At 40.6% G+C, this 20,890-nt stretch overlaps 2 protein-coding genes across 9 annotated transcripts in view; one reads left to right on the forward strand and one right to left on the reverse strand.

The window, feature by feature from the left end:
- Positions 1–12,136, reverse strand: part of swt1 (SWT1 RNA endoribonuclease homolog) — a 27,080-nt gene extending 14,944 nt beyond the window's left edge. The window contains exons 1-11 of one of the 6 annotated variants that reach the window (XM_084909261.1): positions 12,048–12,136; positions 11,592–11,664; positions 9,565–9,638; positions 8,784–9,438; positions 4,825–4,945; positions 4,204–4,305; positions 3,603–3,794; positions 2,736–2,829; positions 2,052–2,293; positions 1,650–1,798; positions 1,289–1,427 (exon numbers count right to left, since the gene is read on the reverse strand). In XM_084909261.1, the coding sequence (XP_084765387.1) occupies positions 1,289–1,427; positions 1,650–1,798; positions 2,052–2,293; positions 2,736–2,829; positions 3,603–3,794; positions 4,204–4,305; positions 4,825–4,945; positions 8,784–9,438; positions 9,565–9,638; positions 11,592–11,660 (1,837 nt within the window). In that variant the 5' untranslated portion in view covers positions 11,661–11,664; positions 12,048–12,136. Of the gene's footprint in view, positions 1–1,288; positions 1,428–1,649; positions 1,799–2,051; positions 2,294–2,735; positions 2,830–3,602; positions 3,795–4,203; positions 4,306–4,824; positions 4,946–8,783; positions 9,439–9,564; positions 9,639–11,591; positions 11,665–11,882 lie in introns of all 6 variants that reach the window. The other 5 variants (XM_084909258.1, XM_084909260.1, XM_084909259.1 and 2 more) reach the window with 5 other exon arrangements.
- A 7,149-nt stretch (positions 12,137–19,285) lies between these two features.
- The window catches only part of anos1b (anosmin 1b), a 48,372-nt gene continuing 46,767 nt past the window's right edge, over positions 19,286–20,890 (forward strand). Inside the window, exon 1 of one of the 3 annotated variants that reach the window (XM_084910478.1) lies at positions 19,286–19,878. In XM_084910478.1, coding sequence (XP_084766604.1) covers positions 19,702–19,878 — 177 coding nt within the window. In that variant the 5' untranslated portion in view covers positions 19,286–19,701. The remainder of the gene's footprint in view (positions 19,879–20,890) is intronic. The other 2 variants (XM_084910479.1, XM_084910477.1) reach the window with 2 other exon arrangements.

Raw genomic sequence — 20,890 nt, forward strand, 5'->3', positions numbered from 1 at the left:
ACCCACATTTCCGTCTCCTACTATAGCAAATGACCTGATTCTGCACGCAGTTCTTTAGGGTTCTAGCACAGTGCAGGGCGGACAACATCACACCCCCACGCTGGAAGGCTTACATTCGAGGGATGACTCAGTATTTCACCAACGCTCTCTGCCAAGGTGCAGGGAAAGCACCGTTTTCTATACAAATAATGCAGAGTATCGGAAATTGGACATTTCATCGCCTAATAATGTAACTTTTTGCATAACTGATGAGCTAATAATCAGGTCATCAGTTTCAAACATTGCTTATATGGCAAACTGACTATCAAAAGCTTCAGTTTATAACATTGAAATGACTACAGAGCTACAATAATTATATAGTATTTGCCTTTATACACATTAAATTCTGCTGTTTACTCTCAGGGGAATATGGACACAAGCTCCTAGGAAACTGTCGTCATCATGCTTTCATCTAGAATGTCTGATTCAAGCCTGCGAGATCCAAGAAACAGACGTGATGTCCTTCACAACAATGCTGCCTGTTAAATCTTCAAATCACCACACAAGACTCCAAAATAAGGCTAATAACAGACTCACTATTCGTAACCACTGAGTATATAATAGAGGTGGGAATCACCATACATCCCACGATACGATATTATCACAATACTTAACGCACGATACGATATTATTGCAATTTTTTAAAATATTTTGTGATATTCAGATTCTGTACATAAAGGTAAACTTTATCAATATTCATTTTATCTGATATCAAAGTCTCACACTCAGTCTTTCTCTCATTTCAGTCAGTTTTATTGTTGACAAACTGAACGGTTTGTATTACAGTCTAGTCCAACTTAACTGAATGCAACCATCTGGGACAATTATAGCTATTCTGAACTATGCAATTTATGAAAACTATGCAGCCCATTCAGCAACTGAAGAATTTGAAAGTAAATTAAAACAAAATATAATTTTACATTAAATAAAAATGTTTTAAACTTAATTAAAATAAAACATGTCTTAAATTAAAATAAGTAAACTGTCATGTTTATTGCTGCCAAAAAAAAAGTTGAACACATTTGGACAGTGAAGGAATGTCAGGATTCTTGCTCAGAAAAAGGATCAACATGCATGAAGTCAGAGCATGTTCCAGTCCACAAAAACATTTTTGTAACAAAATATCGATTTCTGCTGTCCCTGTATCGATACATTATTAGCAAACAAAATATCACGATACTACACAGTATCGATTTTTTCCCCCACCCCTAGTATATAAGAGTATATTTTCACCTATATTTTTGCTTACCTGACTTGAAAAATTTGATGAGCTTTAAAACAGTTTGCTCCTTCCACCGTTGGACAAAGTGGCCAAAAACAGCAATCCAGTGCTTTTTTATACACTGTAAGACATCCTGAAGTGTCCACGGTGGCTTTAAATAAACGATCTGTTAATGCAAAGAATGATATCATGAACCAATTACTTACATTACAGTTTTATTTACAGAATGAACATGTCACTTATGACTCATCAATCACCGTACCCATGCTCTTGTATCTAAAGTAACTTCTTATATTATAACAGCATATTGATACAACCTAACATTTAACTAATGAACCTGTGTTTTTAGTGTCAGTGATGTGAAATTCCCCATATTTATTTATTTTACCTCAAGCCAGAGATCATCATAAGCAGCCTTCATCTCCACTTGCAAAACTTCAGACAGCACCTCCCTCAGACAGTCTTCTAATGCAGAAATGCATCCGCTGAGGTCCCTAACTGTCCTCTCCTCGTCTCCTTCACTGAGCTGCTTGCTGTCTGTGATCAGTTACATACGAGTATTTTAAATGTTTGAGTGATTTTAGGCAGTAGATACAGAGCACGTACGAGTAAATGACTAGAAATGAACATCTGTAATACTAACTCTGTGTACTTCTTGTATACAGTTAATATAGGAAGGGAGGGAAGGAAAACAGGAAGTGCATGTGTTGCGGGGGATTCCTAGTACATAGATAGTATGTGCCATTAACTACTGCATGATGATGAAGCAACACATTAACCTCCAGCTCACCTTTGTGTAGGACTCCCACATAAAAGCCCGCTTTCTTTTGACCATGTGGCTGAACCGGTGGGCACCTCGTGCTCAGCGTTGGTGATAAGACCTGAGGGTTATTGCGCGGTGGCACATTAGCCTGAATGTCTCCAGTGATCTGAAGGCCATGTCTGGATCTCCCAACCTCTGCCTCCAAGTCAGTCTTGCAGAGTGCCTTCACCCCACTCAGGAGGGCTTTACTGCACAGATTCTTATCATTGCTGAAGATGACAGAATAGAAGCATGTTTTTAATCAGGGGGCAGTGATAAAGCATTAAGACTATTTATTTTCACAGACATCCACACTCATTATCAATTCACTGTGCAACACTGAAGCGCTGTCTGCCCGCTAATTTGATTTAGCAAAACAATCGATGACTACAGCAGGAAACAGCGCAGTGAAATAGGTCAAAATGATGAAAACAAAACAAAATAGCTGCGTCATAAAATCGGAGCCAATAAGTTGCTAAACTAAACTCACATTCCCGTGCTCAGCACATCTATTCTTTGCCAATAGCTGTCTGACTCTCGCTTTCTTTCTCTCATCCCAACTGGAACTATCTGGCTGGACCCACTCACAGTCACATGCATGTGCATTATCAGCAGAGGACACACTCTGCAGCAGCAGCAGTTTACTGTAGGGGGGGAGGAGGGATAACTCACGTGCATAAGGTGAGAGCACACTCTGGGTACAGCCTCTGGTACTGCAGGCAGCACTGCAGCACTCTGTCATCGTTATTCTCAGCAGTCAGACCATCTGCATACAAGGGGAGACAGACAGGAAGAGAGAGAGGGACAGAAGGACAAGACATGACGCTTATTTCATGTGACATCATGTGACATGACATCAAAAAACAAAAGAACACAGTGTGTCTGTCTTTCCTCTGTTAAAGACCAGGAGGACTCAACACTGAAAACACAAGATGGAGAATTCATGCCTGTTTTAAAAGAGATACTGAAGGCGTAGAGGCTCCAAAATAAACCCAAAACATAAACTTCCTCATCTCCTTTGTCAGATCTTGTTTAAAATGTAACAAAATATCGACACAGCAATGAATGCAGGGATACAATGTGCCCTTGAGATATTTACAATGTATATTATGGTGACTAATTTCTTGAGAAAGAGTTCAGCGTTAGTGCCACCTAGTGTCTGTGCAGAGGAGTCAAGCAATGACAAAATACAGTCCCGACCAAAAGTTTCAGACCACTTGAAAAATGGCAAAAAATCATATTTTGCATGGTTGGATGTTAACAAGGTTCCAAGTGGAGTTTCATCATGCAACAAGAAGAAATTAGGGCACCTCCTCCACTGTGGCACGTGGAAAACATCTCAGGTGGGATCTGCTTGTCATGCTGGTAACGTTGGAATGGTTACGTTCCTTTGTAATGGATAGGTTTTCATGTGCTCGCTGTTGTTGAGGGTGACGGTGACATTTATTTATTTATCAAGTCAACAATTCACCCAACAGCCTATCAGGCAGCTCTCACATGGGCTAATGGATGTGTAATAGAGACAAAGTTTCCACTCACTGCTGCTCTCTGCGGCCTGCTGCATAGATTGGCCCCACAGCCGAGGTTCCCGGCTCTTCAAACAATTGTAAACGTAAGAGATGGCTGGAGTCGCCAGGTGGGCCACGGAGCCTGACAGGCCTCTTCCCATTTTTAGGGAGTCCATCTCCTGAAGCACCACCCAGGGGATGACGATAATGGGGAAGCCCAGGCCTAACAGAACATGAAGTAAACACAGAGCAAGCAGACAGTACTGATTAGTTTATCCATAAAAATACAATCTGACAATGTGGAAGTGATCATAACGTTTTTTTAAATTAAAAATTTATCTTCAGTTCTCTTGTAACTGTATTGATCCTGGAATGAAATCATTTTTTGGGAGCAGATGTGTGATCATAGAGTCTAAAAACAAAATTATGTTATGTTAGGGAAAGCAAAAATGCAATACGCTGTTCTATGGAGACAATTTTCAAGATAAAAGGCTAAATACACTGCTTGACGATAACTTAAGCATTTAACTCATGACTGAAAAAACCTTAACAACATGAAATATTATAAATCATTCTACAAAACACCGTTAATATTAGTTACTGCTTTAATAGCAAATTATAGCGTGAAACACCTCCGAGGCCATGACAGCGGATCTTTTTCACATAATCCAGGTGACTGAGGAGAATGTTTGTGTCGAGAACAAGGATTAGGTCCTGCTGAGACGACTTTTTGCCTGTGAAGAAAAAAAACATTGGATTGAATTAAGTAATTTCTTGGTTATTTTTAAATTATCAAAACAATAAATAAAATAACATAAAAAATAATATTACTTTCCACATAATTGTTTTGTGGAAACTCGATTTCAGAAACTACTTAAGACTAACTTGAGCTGAGCATCTCAGTTGTCTTATCAGTTATCCATTTTGTTAGATTAATAACTAAAACCATAAATCAGATGCTTATATAGTAATCTTTATGTGTCACACAAGGATTAATTAAAAAAAGTCAAACCATGGATCAAGTTACGAGTGGGTTAGATGTGTTAAATTGCTTCTGCCACAAGTTGAAAGTTTCGGCTATTATTTCAGTTTTGTCACTTACAGATGTTTGAATTAGTGAGTTGAAAGGTGACATACTTGACTTGAAATTTTGAAACAATAACCAAAAACTCCTCAAAGTGGGATTTAAAATTTAACACATGATGAGTGTACAAAATTGGGACGTCTTTAGGAAAGAGATGACGCTTACGTACCTGTAGGTCCTTCTTCGGGACAATCTATGTCCATAGCGGTGAGTTCCCCGTAGCTCTTCAAGACATTCACCTCCAATCTCTTCTCAGAGCGGGCAAGATGAAGCTCTTCAACCACTTGTATCTGTGGAAAAGCCATCCATTTAAAAACAAACATCTATCCTTCAGCTCTTTCTTACTGTTTTAAATGAGTGATCCCAAAAGGTTGATTCTGTTCATCTGGACAATATGAACTGAAACCAGCCCACTGAACGATTGTTCATTCAGTGGGCTGGTTTATTGTGGAAATGTACTGTTTATAAGGTTGGGAAAACCTGCAGTCAGCTGAGACTGAAGAAGTCACTTGGATGAGTGATGAAACGTTTCTCCCACTGAAGATGCTAGGTCCAGATGACTGAGCATGGATCAACATTAAATGAGTGATGTTACCTGGTCAGTGTTGGTATCAGGTGTCTGCAGGAGCTGCCCATACCCAGAAGGCCTGGCATCAAATTTTAACCTTGGTTTAAGATCTGAGCAACTTTGGGTTCGTTGCATAGCTAGAATTAATCGTTAAGAACTTCCGGTTCTTAACGGCAGGCTTTGTTTTGTTTTGTTTTTTCCCTGTATGGTTTAAACGACCCCCAGGCTAATCTTTTTATAATAGTGGAGACTGCTTTTAAATATGGAAACGGGGGTAGTCACAAGAAGTAAGAGAGTCACAACTCCGACAGATGAGGAAACAGAAAAGCCACGTGGATTGGAGCTACTCTCCTGACCTAAGGTTAGCCACAGAGGGCATGGATACAGCTGAGCCCACCCTCCTGAATATCCTGAAAGAGCTACGCGACTTCAGAAAAGACAACAACCAACAACAGGCGGATATTAAACGTGAGTTAAGAGGAGTTGATGCTAGAGTGGAAGAGGCAGAGGGACGAATCAAAGAGACTGAGACGGCGCTACAGGCGGCATCGTCATTAAATAAGAGACGGGACGTCAAGCTAGCCGAGGAGCAGCGCGCAGAGACAACCTTTGGATATATGGAATATGTGAAGATTAAGAAAGGGCCGACATAATTACATTTTTGGACAATTAATTGAAAAACACGCTGGGCTTTCCCAGTGACCAGACAGCACATTGCGCTTTGACCGCGAAAAGCCCCGATCCATTGTGAAGTTTGGGGACTCCCATACGAAAGAAGATGTTCTTCGGAGAGCATGGCAGAAGAAGGAGGTGCTCTATGAAGGGTACGATTTTTGCGGACCACGACTACCCTAATGAGGTCTTCAAAAGACGCAACGAATATCACCGCGCGAAAACCCACAGCAACCCGACGGCAGGAGGAGATTCAGTTGCCGTCCGCTTGGCGCACGGCGCGCGGCCACCAAGCCGGAGTGACGCCTGATCATACACAAGAAAGCCAACGCATCCGCTGCAGAGAAGCTTCGGATGTTCAGGAGAGATACTGACGACTGAAGAGTTCAGATTGTTTTACAAATCTGATATTACATCACGGTTATGGTCACATTACTTAGTAGAGTCGTTAACTCGGTTTCTTACTTCTCTTTTTTCTCTCTCTCTTTGTAATAACTGTGGAGTTTTTTAAAAAATATATAACTATGTTCAAAAATTAGATCCTGAGTCAGGATTTTAGATAAACTTGTTAGGGTGTAGACATTTACTAGGGCCCTCCCTCAGCAAAGAGGGGGAGGCTTACCCCCTACTGGGACCTGGCCAACACAAGGTCATGCAGGGCTCGTTTCTTCTTGGAAGGACTATTTTTGTTTTTATTTTATTTTTCCTAATCTCTGTTTTTATTCAATGTTTGAGTTCATTATTTTTTCTGAGGGAGAGAAACTGTCCATGCACAAGTTTAAAGAAAAGTATTTAGCACATTTTCACCATACGATCATGCAGGACATTAAGATGGTCTCATTTAATGTAAAAGGGACCTCAAGTCCGGTTAAAGAAGTAAGATATTATCGAAAATAAAACGTGCAGCATCAGAACGCGAGAAGCTGAAAAGAATGGGTTACAAAAGGGCATACTACTCGTCTTCTAAAAATGGACGGATGAGGGGAGTTGTGATATTAACATCACAAAAAGTACAATTTGAGTACATTTCTGAGGCCTATTAAGAAGGGAGGCATGTAGTAATCTCAGGGAAGATCAACAGTGTAGTGATAAGCATTTGTATTGTCTGCTCCTCTTCTTATATATAGAGCCACTTGCACAATGGTTAAGACAGAGAGAAAGTATTAAAGGTATTCATATAAGTGGAGAAGACCACAAAGTGGCCCTATATGCAGATGATGTCTTGGTGTATTTATATCTGAGCCTAATAAAACATTCTAATGGTTCTCGATAATGTGCCAGGATTTATTAGTGTGAATGCTTGTAAAAGCATTCACAGTATTGTTCTTCTAATCTTTATTCTTCTATTTTATTATCTATTCCGTACGTTTTTTGTACTCTATCTCCTTCAAAACCGTTCAACTTCGAAAAACCATTCAAACACCGTTAGATTCCTCTTCCTTTGGACATCACTGCTTCTATTTTTCTCATTTTTAACATTTATATTTTTAATTTTATTCAACTTTTTTCAACAAAAATTTCCCATGTATTTCAATGGAGAGACCCTTCAAATCCTCATTCAACTTATTCATTTTTAAACTCTTACTACTTCCACATACGTTGACATAGAGCCACCATTCAAACTTTAAAATGAAGACAAGACATTCAACTATTCAACTTGTATTTATCTTTTCAATATCTATTATACTTTTTCTTCAGTTCCAGTTTAAGTTTCATGATGTTTTTTCAGCCGTTTCAGAGTTTATAATGGGTGTGTATGGGACGGAATGTTGGGGCTAGAGTGAGACAGCTCAACTGCTAGAGTGAGAGGAGCAAAAAAATTCATCTTAAAATATTTTTTAAAACTGCTGCTGTGTCCGCAGCGTTTGCTCTACAGGTATAATTTTACCCTCAAAACATAGCCATCGCTGTCCTCTTTCATCCAATGTGTTTATTATTGTACTAGGTGTTATGGTTCTTTCGTAAATGTCACCAATGCACAGCCTCCGCCCTCCAACTCTTCCATAGACTCTAATGTTAAAATGGCTCATAAGGTTCGTTTGAAAATCAGAAGAGCATGGTGTCTTTCCACTGTCACCACGTCCATATAATAAACTCCACAGGCATGAAAACTGAGAATTCAGTAGACTAGACATTGCTGTCGCTCACGGTGAAAGAATTTCGTCAATACGACTTGTACTTTTCATTTGGGAACGATTTGTTTCGGCCTGACTTTTCTGTTCATTTTAAGCAGCAAAAGTGAGGTGCATGTCTGTGTCTGTGTGTATGGAGCCATTGGGTGCAGTCACTATAGCAACCAGGCTCACACCTGCCTGCTTAACGAGCTCTGCCTGCCACTGTGCCAAGATTCATCTTAAACACTTCTCTTTCTACTGCTGCTGTGTCCACAGTGTTTGCTCTACAGCCATCATTTTACCCTCAAAACGTCGCCATCGTTGTTCTCTTTCCAACACAGTGTCTTTGAAAGCTCAGAAATGTCAACTTTTTAAACTGTGTGGATCCAAGTGGAGGGATCACATTTGAGTCATTCAGTGATTCAAAGAATATGAACTTTTAATATTCATTCAGATGTTTTCTGACTCTAAATTTTCTTTTCTCATTTCTTAGGTTTTTCTAATTTACATTTAAAACATTTTCAGCTATTTTCCAACTTCTTCTCTGTGGTTGTCAGTTTTTAGCAGTTCAGCACTTTTGTTTTCAGGTGCAAATTTCTGTATTTTTCATCTCATTCAACATTTGTAACTTAGAATTAAGCAATTAATTCCTTTCAGTGCATACATTCAGATTCAAGCATTCACACTGCAGTTTCTTCAGAAAATGCACTTTCTAGTTTGCTTTGGAATTGATGATGACTGAACTTTACCACGGGACACTGATGTGAAATTTACCTTTGAGCTGCTTTCCGAGGCACTGTGTTTGGCTGAAGTGGAAGACTTCTTTAAGATGGAGGCAGAAGACGTGTTTGCATCATCTTTATAGAAACTTCTTTGGGGCTTTAACTCCTTTTTTTCATGCTTTTGACACATCTCTATAGCAGAGGTGGAGGTAGGTTTGCTGGTCTTGATATACCTGCTGTGATTTCCAGTCCTCGGTGGGTCCTCAGTTCTGCAGTTCCTCTTCTGCACATCCTGCCTTGGTTCTTTCACTTCAGCAGAAACTAAACTGGGACCCACTCGAGGCTTGTTTAATTTGGACTGGCTCCTCTGGGAAGACTTTTCATCGAACCCACCTTTAGACTTCGTTTCTGTTCTCTGAGGGACTGCACCTGCACTGAGTTTTGAGTATGCTCTTTCCACAATGTCGCTTCCAGTGACAGTTTTATCTTTCCCTGAAACATAATTCTTTGCTTTACTGGAGCAATGATCCTGATGGAATGCCACAAAGTCTGGTTTGCATTTTGCATATTGTCTGTCCTTATTAATGGGTTTCTTCTCTGTTGCTTGTGTTTTTGCCAATCTGTAGACAGGTTTTTTGATCTGCCGGGTGCTTTGGGAGTCATCTTTAACAGAAGAAGAAACGGATTTTTCCTTGTCCTTTTTACAGCTAGATTTTGAAGAATAAAAAGAAATGATGCTGTAAGAACATTTTTTTTAAATAATATAAAAACACGATTAATTTCCAGTTAAAAAATGCAGAAATAAATAAATGGTTATGTAAATTCCATCAAACCTTTTCTGACTCTTTAAAACTTCTTTCCTCTTGGCGGTTTTGTAACTGTTGCTTGCATATTGTCCTCTGGATATCTGATAACATAAAAAACATGAAACATTTTGTGAAATGCAACAATTAAGGCAGACTACAGCTGAAATAAAAGCAATAAAAGAAATTTTTATTTTTTCTTGATATTTTTTACATGAGGGACTTCTTGTTTTTAGGAAAACTTTGTAATATTCCAGTGCCCTGTCACTCCTATTCTGAACGTTTTTGTCATGGTAGTGCTTAGTTATCCTGCACATGTCGAAACCAATTTTGTCTCCAAACTGCTCAACCTGAGCCGTTTCTCTGATATACTCTTCCCAATTCTTATCCCTTCCGATGAAAATCTTAGGAACCTTTAACTCTGCCACGCCTCCTGTCTTGTCCTAGTGCCACTGGGAATTGGGATGCAGTTTTTGTTGCCCTAAACCAAACCCAAACACCCACTATCTTCATGCTGCCTCCCCTCACCAGCTGGAAGCTTCAGGGCCAAAGTTGGAACAACAAATTCTCCCAGATTACAAGACGGCTCTGCCCCATCGTCCTACTTCCTCAAGGTCACCTGCATCGGCTTCAGGATTGTTGACTTTTGCTTAAAACTAGGTGAAAGGGCACTCTCTCTTTCTCGAGTTGAATACATGATCCACACACGCACACAAACACATATACTCAGACATGTTCTCAAACTGCTCTCCCATCAGGAGCTCAGTCTGGGTGAAGTTATTTTTTCTCCCCTCCTCTTCCCTCATGTATTGTGTACTTCATTGTCTTTCTTACCATCCTACCTCTCTCTGACCTGTCTTACCAACCTAATGTTTGTGCAACGTATGTACGGTCAGGAGGGGTCCTATTTCACAGCATGTACGTGTAACATTCTTAGTGACAATTAAACGGCTCAATCAAACAATCACTGTATCCAAACCACACGTCACAGCAGTTCTCTCATCATCTTGTAAACCTTCCCTTTCAGTCTTGTTGCTATACTTCTGTCAAAAATCATCCCTGACACTCATCTCCACTCACAAAAGTGAAGCCATTCCTCTGTTTCAGAGACTGAGAGAGAGCCATTCATGCCTTCATTTCATGTCGCCTTGACTTTTGTAATAGTCTTTACTCTGGCGTCAGTCTGTCATCAGGGTTAGATCAAATGCTCCTAGCTGTCCCAAGGTCCAGATTAAAGCACAGAGGAGATCGAGCCTTTGCTGTGACTGCTCCTGAACTGTGGAACAAACTGCCCCTCACATCAAGACCTCCCCAACATTGGACACTTTCAAAACCCTTTGAAAACCCACTTTTATTCCTTGGCTTTTAAATCAAAATGAGTTTGGACTACTTTTATTTATCTTATTTCTTACTCAAACTTACTCTCCTAACTTGCTCTCTCTGCACTTTCTCTTCACCTCTCTTGTGCGTTATCCCTCAATTTGGATGGTTAACCCAGGCATGTAAACTCATCCAGCTTCACTCTTACATCCATCTCCCTCTCACTAACACACACGTATTGTGGAAAATATATTTTTATACAACAGGGCTTTTATTAGTGACATATTAACCTAGAAGCTATTGAACGTGCAAAGCTTAGGGCCTTAGAAGAAACGTTCTGCTTGTAACTTGCATACGTGCCTGCTCAGCAAAGGTTAGTACAGTATGTACTCAGGATGTGCCACAGATGAGTATGAAGAGAACAGCACAGCAGGAAACACCTGAAGTGTAAGACAGCTGAGACAGCTCTTTAAGTCTTACAGAAGCTTGTCAATAAAGGAAGTGTATCTAACTGTCACTAACTGCAACTGATGCGTGTTAGGGTATCTGCTTATGTAGGGGCTGAACCCTGATATACAAAAACAGTATGCTGTGTGCTTCCTAGTTGAGATCTATGCAGAGGATGACACTGTATACATCTCCCACGCGTGTGTTCAATAAATCATTGTTGTGACTGGACAGTATTCATGTCATGTAGCAGCAAAGTCAACTACAGTACACAAACGCTGTAACCTTACCCTCTCGTCTTCTTCACTTGAGGACGAAGACGACTTCTTGTGCTTTCTCTTTTTGGCCTTTTTAGGCATTTTCCTGTGAAGGCAATGTTAAAGAGGAAATAACGTTCCCGGTGAATATAAACATAAAAATCAAGCTTGATTTAAAGCAACACGTCACCCTGACATAAAACGAAACTAAACGACTAAAAGACGCATTTTACTCTCTTAAACGCGTCCTAATACTATAAAATATTGCCGAGTTAAGCCGAGTGTTAAACTCGTAACTCACAGCAGTCTAAAGTTAAACGTTACCGTTAGCTCGTTTAATCTCGTACACGAAGAAGAAGCAGCAAACCGCAGCCGTACACGCTACATGTCGTCCTTACTGTCTGAAGAGGTCGCTTTCTTTGTTTCAGGGACATAAAGTAAGTCAAATGTGAGCAAACGTCACATTCCTACACAGCTCAGTTTCCCTACCCCAGAGCCGACTGTTTTCCAAAACATCCGCAGCGCTTCCGGCTTTTCTTCTTCTACTGCGAACATTTTTTCTCAGCTGCTACGTGACTGCCACAGACTGGACGGGAGAGCTGCGCGTGCGTTTGTTGCTCCTGGAGCGTTTCATGAAAAGATTAATGCCATGCTCCACAAGTTGGCTGTTTGGAGGCCTCTCATAAACTACCTAATGTTTTATGTGTTTTTCTTTTTCTTTTTCTTAGAGTCTGACCCCTCTGTCTCCATCCCCTGCTCTGCTGTTTTTGACTAGTTTGAGCTTGTGGCTCTTTCTTATTTAGAGGATGTGGTTGGCCATCTGAGACCAAATGATCCTGCCCCTCCACGATTTTTTTATAGGGCATAGGGCAGGGTGTTGTCAAACACCAGTTTAATATCCGGTGTAGTCCCTGCTAATTTTTAGCATGCAGAAACCTGCCCTGGACCACACTGTATTGGCTAACTACAGGCCTATCTCCAAGCTGCCTTTTCTGTCTAAAATTATGGAGAAAATGTATATTCCTAATTGATTGATTGTTTTTTTTAAAAATGAGAATGGTATCTTGGAGATTTAGTGATAGCTTTGTTACCTATGATTCTGGTAATCATGTTCTTGTCCTCCTTGACCTAGCAGCTGCTTTTGCCACTGTAGACCACAACATTTTACTGTCTCGTTTACACCATCTTGCAGGCATTCATGGTACTACTTTGAATTGGTTTGAGTCTTATTTGTCTGACATAACTTTTAGTGTTAACTTTTTAAGGGTATGAGTAATTTTCTGCTGCTCTTCAGGGCTCAATTTTAGGGCCCCTGGATTTCCCTTGTATTTACAGCTTTTGGGAGCCATCCTTAGAAGGGATGGAATAGCCTTCCGCTGGTATGCCGACAACTGCCAGATTTATCTGCCTCTGAAGCAGAAAGATGCTTTATCTGTTAAACTGCTTCTGGCATTTCTAGAGGATATAAAAACTTGAATGGCCCAAATTTTTTAAAAATGTAAACCAAGCAAAACAGAGGTGATTGTGTTTGGTCCTAGTGGACCTTGTGATTCCTTGTGCTTAAATGGTCTTGCCCCACCTTACCTCTCTGAGCTTCTTCATCCTTACTGAACAGGTTTCTCGGGTCAGCTGACAAGCTGCTTCTGGAGGTACCCAGGTTCAAGAGGAAGCTCAGACGGGACAGGGCCTTCTCTATTGCTGCTCCTAACCTCTGGAATAACCTGCCCTGCACACTAGAGAGGCCCCTTCATTGTCCATTTTTAAAACAAGTCTTAAACCCATTTCATTCCTTGGCTTATAACGCTGTTTGACCCTTATTTTACTGCTTTAATTTAATCTAATGTGCTGATATTATTGTTTTAATTTAATTTAATGCGCTTCCCATTTTTTGTTTGTCATGTCAAGTGTACGTACGGCACTTTGTTTTCAGCTGGGAGTTGTAGCTAATGCTAATAGCAAGTTCATTTAGCGAATGTAAAATAAAAAAAAAGACCTGTTCCTGAAGTATCTTTATGACTCTATAATTGTACCCTTATTGTCATTAATCCAGTCCTTCTGGTCCCTTAAATATATTTCTAAACTGAGATGTTATATTTCTTTCATTTTCTGCTGCTCTCTTGGCTAGACCTCTCTTTAAAAACACATTTTAATGTCAATGAGACTTTGCACCTGGTTTGTTAGGCTGCATTTCTGTAGCCAACAGTAATTTTTAAGATTGGCTAGTGAACAGCAGTTAATTAATGTGCTTCACAAGACTGGTGTCCATCACACATTAGTAATATAATAAAAATATAATATGACCAACAATAAATTTATTGTATTTATAAATTAAATGTACTTAATTAAAGCATAAACAGTAGTAAAATTTAACCCCATCCATGAATCGCTACCTTATTGTGGTGGGGGGTTTGTATGTCCCAGGGATCCCAGGGCCTATTTTGCCAGGGGCCTTTTGCTCCCTGGCAGGGTCTCCCATGGAAAATTGGTCCTGGGTGAGAGACCAGACAAAGAGCGATTTTTAAAAACCCCCATGAGAAGGGTTCAAGGGAGCGGTTCACCCTACCTGGGATAGGGTTAACGGGGGCCCACCCTGGATTGAGGCGTGGGGAGGATGCCCAAGGGCGAGTGCATGGTGGCTGAGCCTTAGTACATGGGGCCCGGCCGGGCACAGCTTCTAAAGGGACATGAGCCCACCCTACTGTAGGCCCACCACCAGCAGGAGGCACCTTAAGGGTCTGGTACAGTGTATGTGCTGGGCAGCAACCAGGGGCAGAGACCGTGGCAGACTGTTCCCCGGCTACCGAGGCTAGCGATTGGGACATGGAATGTCACCTCTCTGGTGGGGAAGAAATCTAGCTAGTGCATGAGGTTGAGAGGTACTGGCTAGATATAGTTGGGCCTCACCACCAAGCTTGGGCTCTGGAATCAGTCTCCTGTAGAGGGGCTGGCCTCTGTCTCAGTCTGGAGTTCCCCTTGGTGACAGCGGGCTGGGGTGGGTATCTTAATATCCCCTCGGCTTGCTGGCTGTACATTTTCCCCGATAGACGGGTCCTGACTGTGATCTACGCCTATGCGCCAAACAACAGTTCGGAGTACCCGGTCTTCTTGGAGTCCCTAAGTGGGGTGCTTGAGGACACTCCACTTTGGGACTCTGTCATTACTGGGAGACTTCAACACTCAGTGGACAATGACAATGAGACCTGGAGGGGCGTGATTGGGAAGAACAGCCCGTCAGAGGCTCTGAACCCGAGCGGTGTTCTTTTACCGGACTTCTGTGCAAACCACAGTTTCTCCATAACATCATGTTCGGACATAGAGGTTTCCAAGTGCATGTGGCACCAGGACACCCTAGGCCGCAGGTTGATGATCGATTTTGTAATCATATCATCAGATTGAGTCCAAATGGACCATGTTCAGAACCTCCATTGCTGAAGCTGCTGCATTGAGCTGCAGCCACAAGGTAGTTGGTGTCTGTTGTGGTGACCTCTGAACCAGATGTTGAACACCAGAGGTGAAGGGAACCATAAAGTTGAAGAAGGAGTCCTATCAGGCTTGGTTAGCCTGTGGGACTTTGGAGGCAGCAGATAGGTAACAACAGGCCAACCGGAACGCGGATCGGGCAGTAGCTAAGGCAGAACCTCGGGTGTGGGAGGAGTTTGGAGAGGCCACGGAAAAAGACTCTCTTGGCAAGCTATCATATCCTTTCTCTAGATCCACAAAGACGGTGCAACTCCATGTGACCTTCTCTATGCTTCTCTATCACTGAAAAAATAAAGTACACCTTTTGATTCTAAGTTTAAAAACTTGCTTCCACTCAACACTTTGTCTTCTACTGTGGTTTATCACAGGAGCGCCCCCATGTCGGGGACACCCTATTTTGGTTTTGTACAGCTTGAGCAGAGAGAGGAAGGTCTGTGTTCAGCTAAGACATATTTCACTTCTGCATCGTCTTTAAAGTATCAGTGTGTTTTAATAACAGAATATTAAGATTAATTTTCTTAACATCAGTCTTTTTGCATTGAGAGTTGTTTTTAGTCCGAGCTCTGTCACTGTTTTCTTGTGGAAACAAAGCGTGACGAGGTTGTGGTGCTACAGCACACGAGCCTGTAAGGATGGAGGGATGAGTGAGGCTCGATTTGTAAAAGATTACCTACTTTATCTGGTAGTTCATCTGTTTGAACAGCAGGTGGCAGTGCTACGTAAAATAATACATGAGATTCAAACACACAGCAGCTCATGTGCTCAATCTGCTTCTAAATGCATTACAGCTGAGGGCTGCTCCAGACCAACAAGTTTATCTGCAATAACACAGCATTACATATTAGTCAATTTCTGTTTTAAAATCTGTAAAATAATAAGTAACTCAAGATCAAAAGCTTTTTTTTAAATCATTAAGTTTGAATTTGACCGAGATATTTTCCAACAGAACCTGAAGAGGATTTGCACCAGATTATTATCATATATTTACAACTGTAGTTCATAATATGTTAGACATTGCAGGAAAGCCATCATGCTAAGAAACTACATAAGGAAAACAGAGGGCTTCAAGATCCATTGAAGACATGGAGAGAGCAGCCATCAGTGCCATTAGGCATAAAATCTATTATATTATATCTATTCTAATCTATTCTGTAATAATAATAATAATAATAATAATAATAATAATAATAATAATCAGCTGACAATAACATATACTTCAGTGTGATATGTTGCTTTGTAGCAATCCCATCAACTATTATTCAAATGAGTTGTTTTAGGTACTCAGGGAGTTTTAAAAAAAAAATTCTACTTATGAACGCAATATTCAAACTTGCAACAGAGGCTTTTCATGGTGTGGTATGACTGTTGTATTCAAAAAGACTCTGTTTTTGTTCCTGGGTGTTTGTAATGAACTGTCTCTGGCCTGCTGGACCATAGTTGGAGAAACATTGCTGCTGAAGAGTCCTAAAAGCGACCAGTGTCAGATCAGCTGTAAGCAGTGCCAGCTGCAGGAATAATCTCTGACCACTTCAGTAGTCTTGGACATAAACGATAACAACATGGAATTGCGACTGTAGTGGCTAAATGCACAGGGATTCAGGAGATGACGGTGTTTCGATTAGATCAGTGACATGTTAAATACGTAAAGATTAGCTTTGAAACTGGAAACAGTTTCTCTGTTTTGTAGTCCCATGGAGGCAGGTAATTTTGAAGGGGTTTAGTTGGGATAAAATGTGTTTATGTGGTACGATGAATGTCAGATTCACGAGCCTTCATCATCAGAGGGCTTCTTATGGCACAGATTCCGTTAGTGTTAAAAAAAACTTCTGACTTCTTTGTGAACATTAAAGGGAAAAATGACTCTTACACAAATGGAAACATGTCTAATGTTTCTGTGTCACACTTGTTCTACCTGCTGCTAGCTTTCTGTATCTCTGCCTTTCTCTTTCTCTCACTCTGTTCAAACACGTATGGCTTCTGACATCGAGTAGCTTTAAGCAGCCGGTGAATGCCTCTGTGGTGTGTGAGAATGTGCATCATGCACACGCGTGTGATGTTTGAGTATGTGTTGGTGAGAGGTTTTACACCGCTAATGGTTTCTTCAGAAACACGAGTTGGGTGTTTTATATAAATGTTATTTTTAGATGTAGATAAAAGGAAACTGCTGCTGAAATTGATTTGACACTTTCTGTAAAACCACTTCAGCTGCTTAGGTTGTCTGAGATAAGTGTGAGCATATATAATGATATGGACAGTGTGGCTTCACACACCACATTACTCATTCACTTTCTGTCACCATCATCAATCTGTATCTACTTGGACATTTGCAAAGGCATTCCTTGAAACCTTCAAATGAAAAACTGGGAAGAAATATTGATCTTTAATTGAAATGATTAAACACATTATACATATTAGTAGCTGAGCTTTGAATTTGTAATGAGTAGTTTTAAGTAATAAGCCATTTAAGTGACATTCAAAAAGAAGAAATGCTAAAAAAGAAACTTACAAAAAAACAATGCTAGCTCAGATTTCTGCAATGTTTGGATTTCTTTGATTTTAAAGATAAATCACATGAAAATAAATGAAATATCTTTTAGTCTTTTTCTTTTCGTTTTACTAAAAGAAGCAAATGTCTATAAATACATCACCATAAAATGGTTAATAAGCCAAGACATTACACCAACCTACAGTATGTATGCCTTTCCGTACGACACAGAATGAGAAGCCTGCTTTATACAGCAGGGTCAAAAACAGTCCTGCCAGTACTTACTAAATATTTATACAAGTCCATTTCATCTAAATCAAAAGCTAGGTGATTCTTTCTGCTTTTCATTGCCAGCAGAGATGACTCCTCGGCTGGGTTACGCTTTCATATAAACAAACAGGGCTTTCAACTCTCTGTCCTCAGCATCTCGACTTGGCCTCGGTCCTAGAAAACCCCACTTGGCTCCGTGGTTTCTGTCAGAAAGTGGTGACTAACACACTGACTGGCTGTGTGACAGACACCTACCTCAACACATTCTTTAATTCTTGCTCCCATTAATAAAGGCGCTTTTATTAGTTCAGTAATTAGCCTCGGAGAGCATTCCCAGACTATAAAGGAAAGGTTGTTTTTCATAGTAGTAATGGTAAAGTGTTAATAGGCCTAAAACTATACCCTGCCATGCAAACCATTAGGCCATAAATGCTTTCTCTTACTTCACTGCAGCACCTCTCCTCATGTCAGATGGATCCAGTTTGAGGGGTTTTTATTTTCAGTTTTGTTTTTTTTAGGACGAGGATGTTGATTATATGAAAATACGTTTATGAAAAGGGAGAAAAGTATTGATGATAAAGGTATATCAGTGATACGGGAGAGACCAGGAATTTATTCAGATAATTAAACTCTGCCTTTACCACCTGTGCTACTTTGTCACCTAATCCACCCGCCTCTCTCCTCACAGCAGGACTTGTCCACTAAGCATTTGACAGATCGTCTATATGTCCTTATCGCCTTCTTGCATTCCTTAGTCTTAGTTTTGGACTTTTGGACTTTCTGTCTGCTCCTTTTGCTTTGTCTGCATGCCTGGTATTTGTAACCATGTAACAGAACATTAAAGTAAACTTTGGCCTTTCTTTTGCGTGCTTATTATGTTTCTGCCCTCATAACAAGGCAGTACTATCAGAGCACTGACGACAACAGCAAGATTATCTTGGTGTTCTTGTTTCTTGTTTTTGTTTCACAGCAGAATAAAAGTGGTCGTCAAAAAGACTCTAACAACAGTGATGATGATGATGATGGCGATGATGAAAATAAAGATCATTATGTTGGAAGTGAAGCTGATAAAATTAAGCACAACCATGAGTGAAGCAACAACAATAATGACGATAACTCCGCACCTGAACCTACAAAACACGTGCAAGAATATTAAAAAGGGATAAAAATTATTAAATATACTTATGTGCATATCTAATGTTTTAAAGCAATAAACGTTTCAATGATAATAAAAATGTAATTAAACTGATTGGATGCTTGCTTGGATTAGAATTAACGTGTTTCAATGTGATGACAGTGATGCACAACATCAAGCTGAATACCAAGTGGAATTCAACCACTTTCTTCTTCTTCTTGTCGTGATAATTTTAACTTTCCGGGAGAAACACGTTAAAAAAGACCCCGCTCTGGTCTCTCCACAGTGCTGGCCTGAAGTAAACCTGACCACTGACGCCTACAGCACTAATAGCTGGTGCGTGTGATGACGCTGAGGGTTGCTGGTCAATTTTATGAAAACAAATGATGCAAAAACTGCAAAATTAAATTAAAAAAATCGTAATGAAAGTGAAGAAGCGCGCATGCCAGTGGCCTGATCATCGGAAGAAGCAGCGGTGGCGGCGATAGTAATTATTGCAGCTTATGCACGACGTTGCCGAGGATGATGACGGTATTTAGGATAATGAGGATGAAGAACGTTATAACTCCACGTGGCCGCACTTGTACCGGTGGTGGGAGTGTCCGCGGAGGCGCTCCACTCCCTACTCGCGCGCAGGCACGAGCGGCGCTCCGATGTTTTCATTCTGAATTTATAAGTCAGAGAGAGGAGGACGCTTTCGAAACAAGAGGAAACGAGAGAAAAAAAATCTTTTTGTTGTTGTTGTGTATGTTTTTGTATTAGCTTCCGGTGTAATGTCAGTTCGTCGGGCCGGTTTGGTGCTGCTTTGCGCGATGTTGGCGGTGACTTGTGCTCGCAGGAGTTCGCCGGAGCAGGAGGATGTTCAGGAGAAAACGAACAGCGCCAGATGCACATCCAGGTGCCTCACTCTGCACATGACCCAGCTAACCGCTGCTTTCAGACACCTCCAGGTACGGACAAGCATTTTGCCCCAAATCCTTTGTTTTAGTGTGTTTTTCACCTGAGGGTCACCTACCGCACGAGCACCGGTGTCATAGCCTACAAAACGCACGAGAAACCGTTGAAATAAACAGAGAAACATTTAATCCGGTCGGCTTGATGTGAAAACCCAGTCCAGTTGGTCTAATATGAGATAACGTACAAAAGTAAAATTATATATGTACTATGTTGAATGTTTACAATTACTGCTTGTTTTTTTTTTTTTTTTTTTTTTGGAGAGGTGGGGGGGGGGGGGGGGTCCACCGCAGCGCTACCAGTCTTAATCAATATCGAGGTTTTGTTTGTGGTCACTTTACAATAACACAGTTTTATTATTTTGTCAAATATGTCACTTTATACATTCACATAAGCTCAGTCTAAACATTTTTCATTGGAACATATTGAACCAGGGCGGTCCGTGCATTTGTTAATTATGCATAAAAGACGAAGGTGTGAACTTCAAATGTAAAATTATAACATGGACATAATGATTATTGCAGGTGATTTCCAGATGTAGTCTTAGCCACAAGTACTAATTCCACTCAGTGTGTCAGTTAGGACAGATTGTGATATTTGACTGTGTTGCTGTAGAAAATACACTATGTAGCCATTTCAAACGTGCAGTTTACAAGTTGTTAATAAATGTTGCCCTCCTGTCTTTTTCCCTCAGTGCTGTGTTGTTACAATGATTTTTGGATAAGCTAGGCCAAAAGAGAAAGGTGCAGTGCAGAGTAAAGCAGCTGAGTGCTGCACTATTAAGCAAAAACAACAACAACCTTGTGATCTACACTTGAACTGTTGTTCTCCACGTGGTTTTCATCAGGAAGTTCTGACCAAATGATGTTGATGTTGCTCAGATTGAAGTCGGCCCGTGTCAATACTCTAGTGGGGCAAAGGTAGGCCGAAAAAAACGTTGGTTATTGGTTTTTAATAGTTCACAAAATGGCTCATCTTGCAGGGATTGCTGTGCTGTGTACTGGGGCC

This window comes from Perissodus microlepis, chromosome 17 (genome assembly GCF_051167445.1).
Source record: "Perissodus microlepis isolate ML-2025 ecotype Zambia chromosome 17, ASM5116744v1, whole genome shotgun sequence".
NCBI classification, from domain to species: domain Eukaryota; kingdom Metazoa; phylum Chordata; class Actinopteri; order Cichliformes; family Cichlidae; genus Perissodus; species Perissodus microlepis.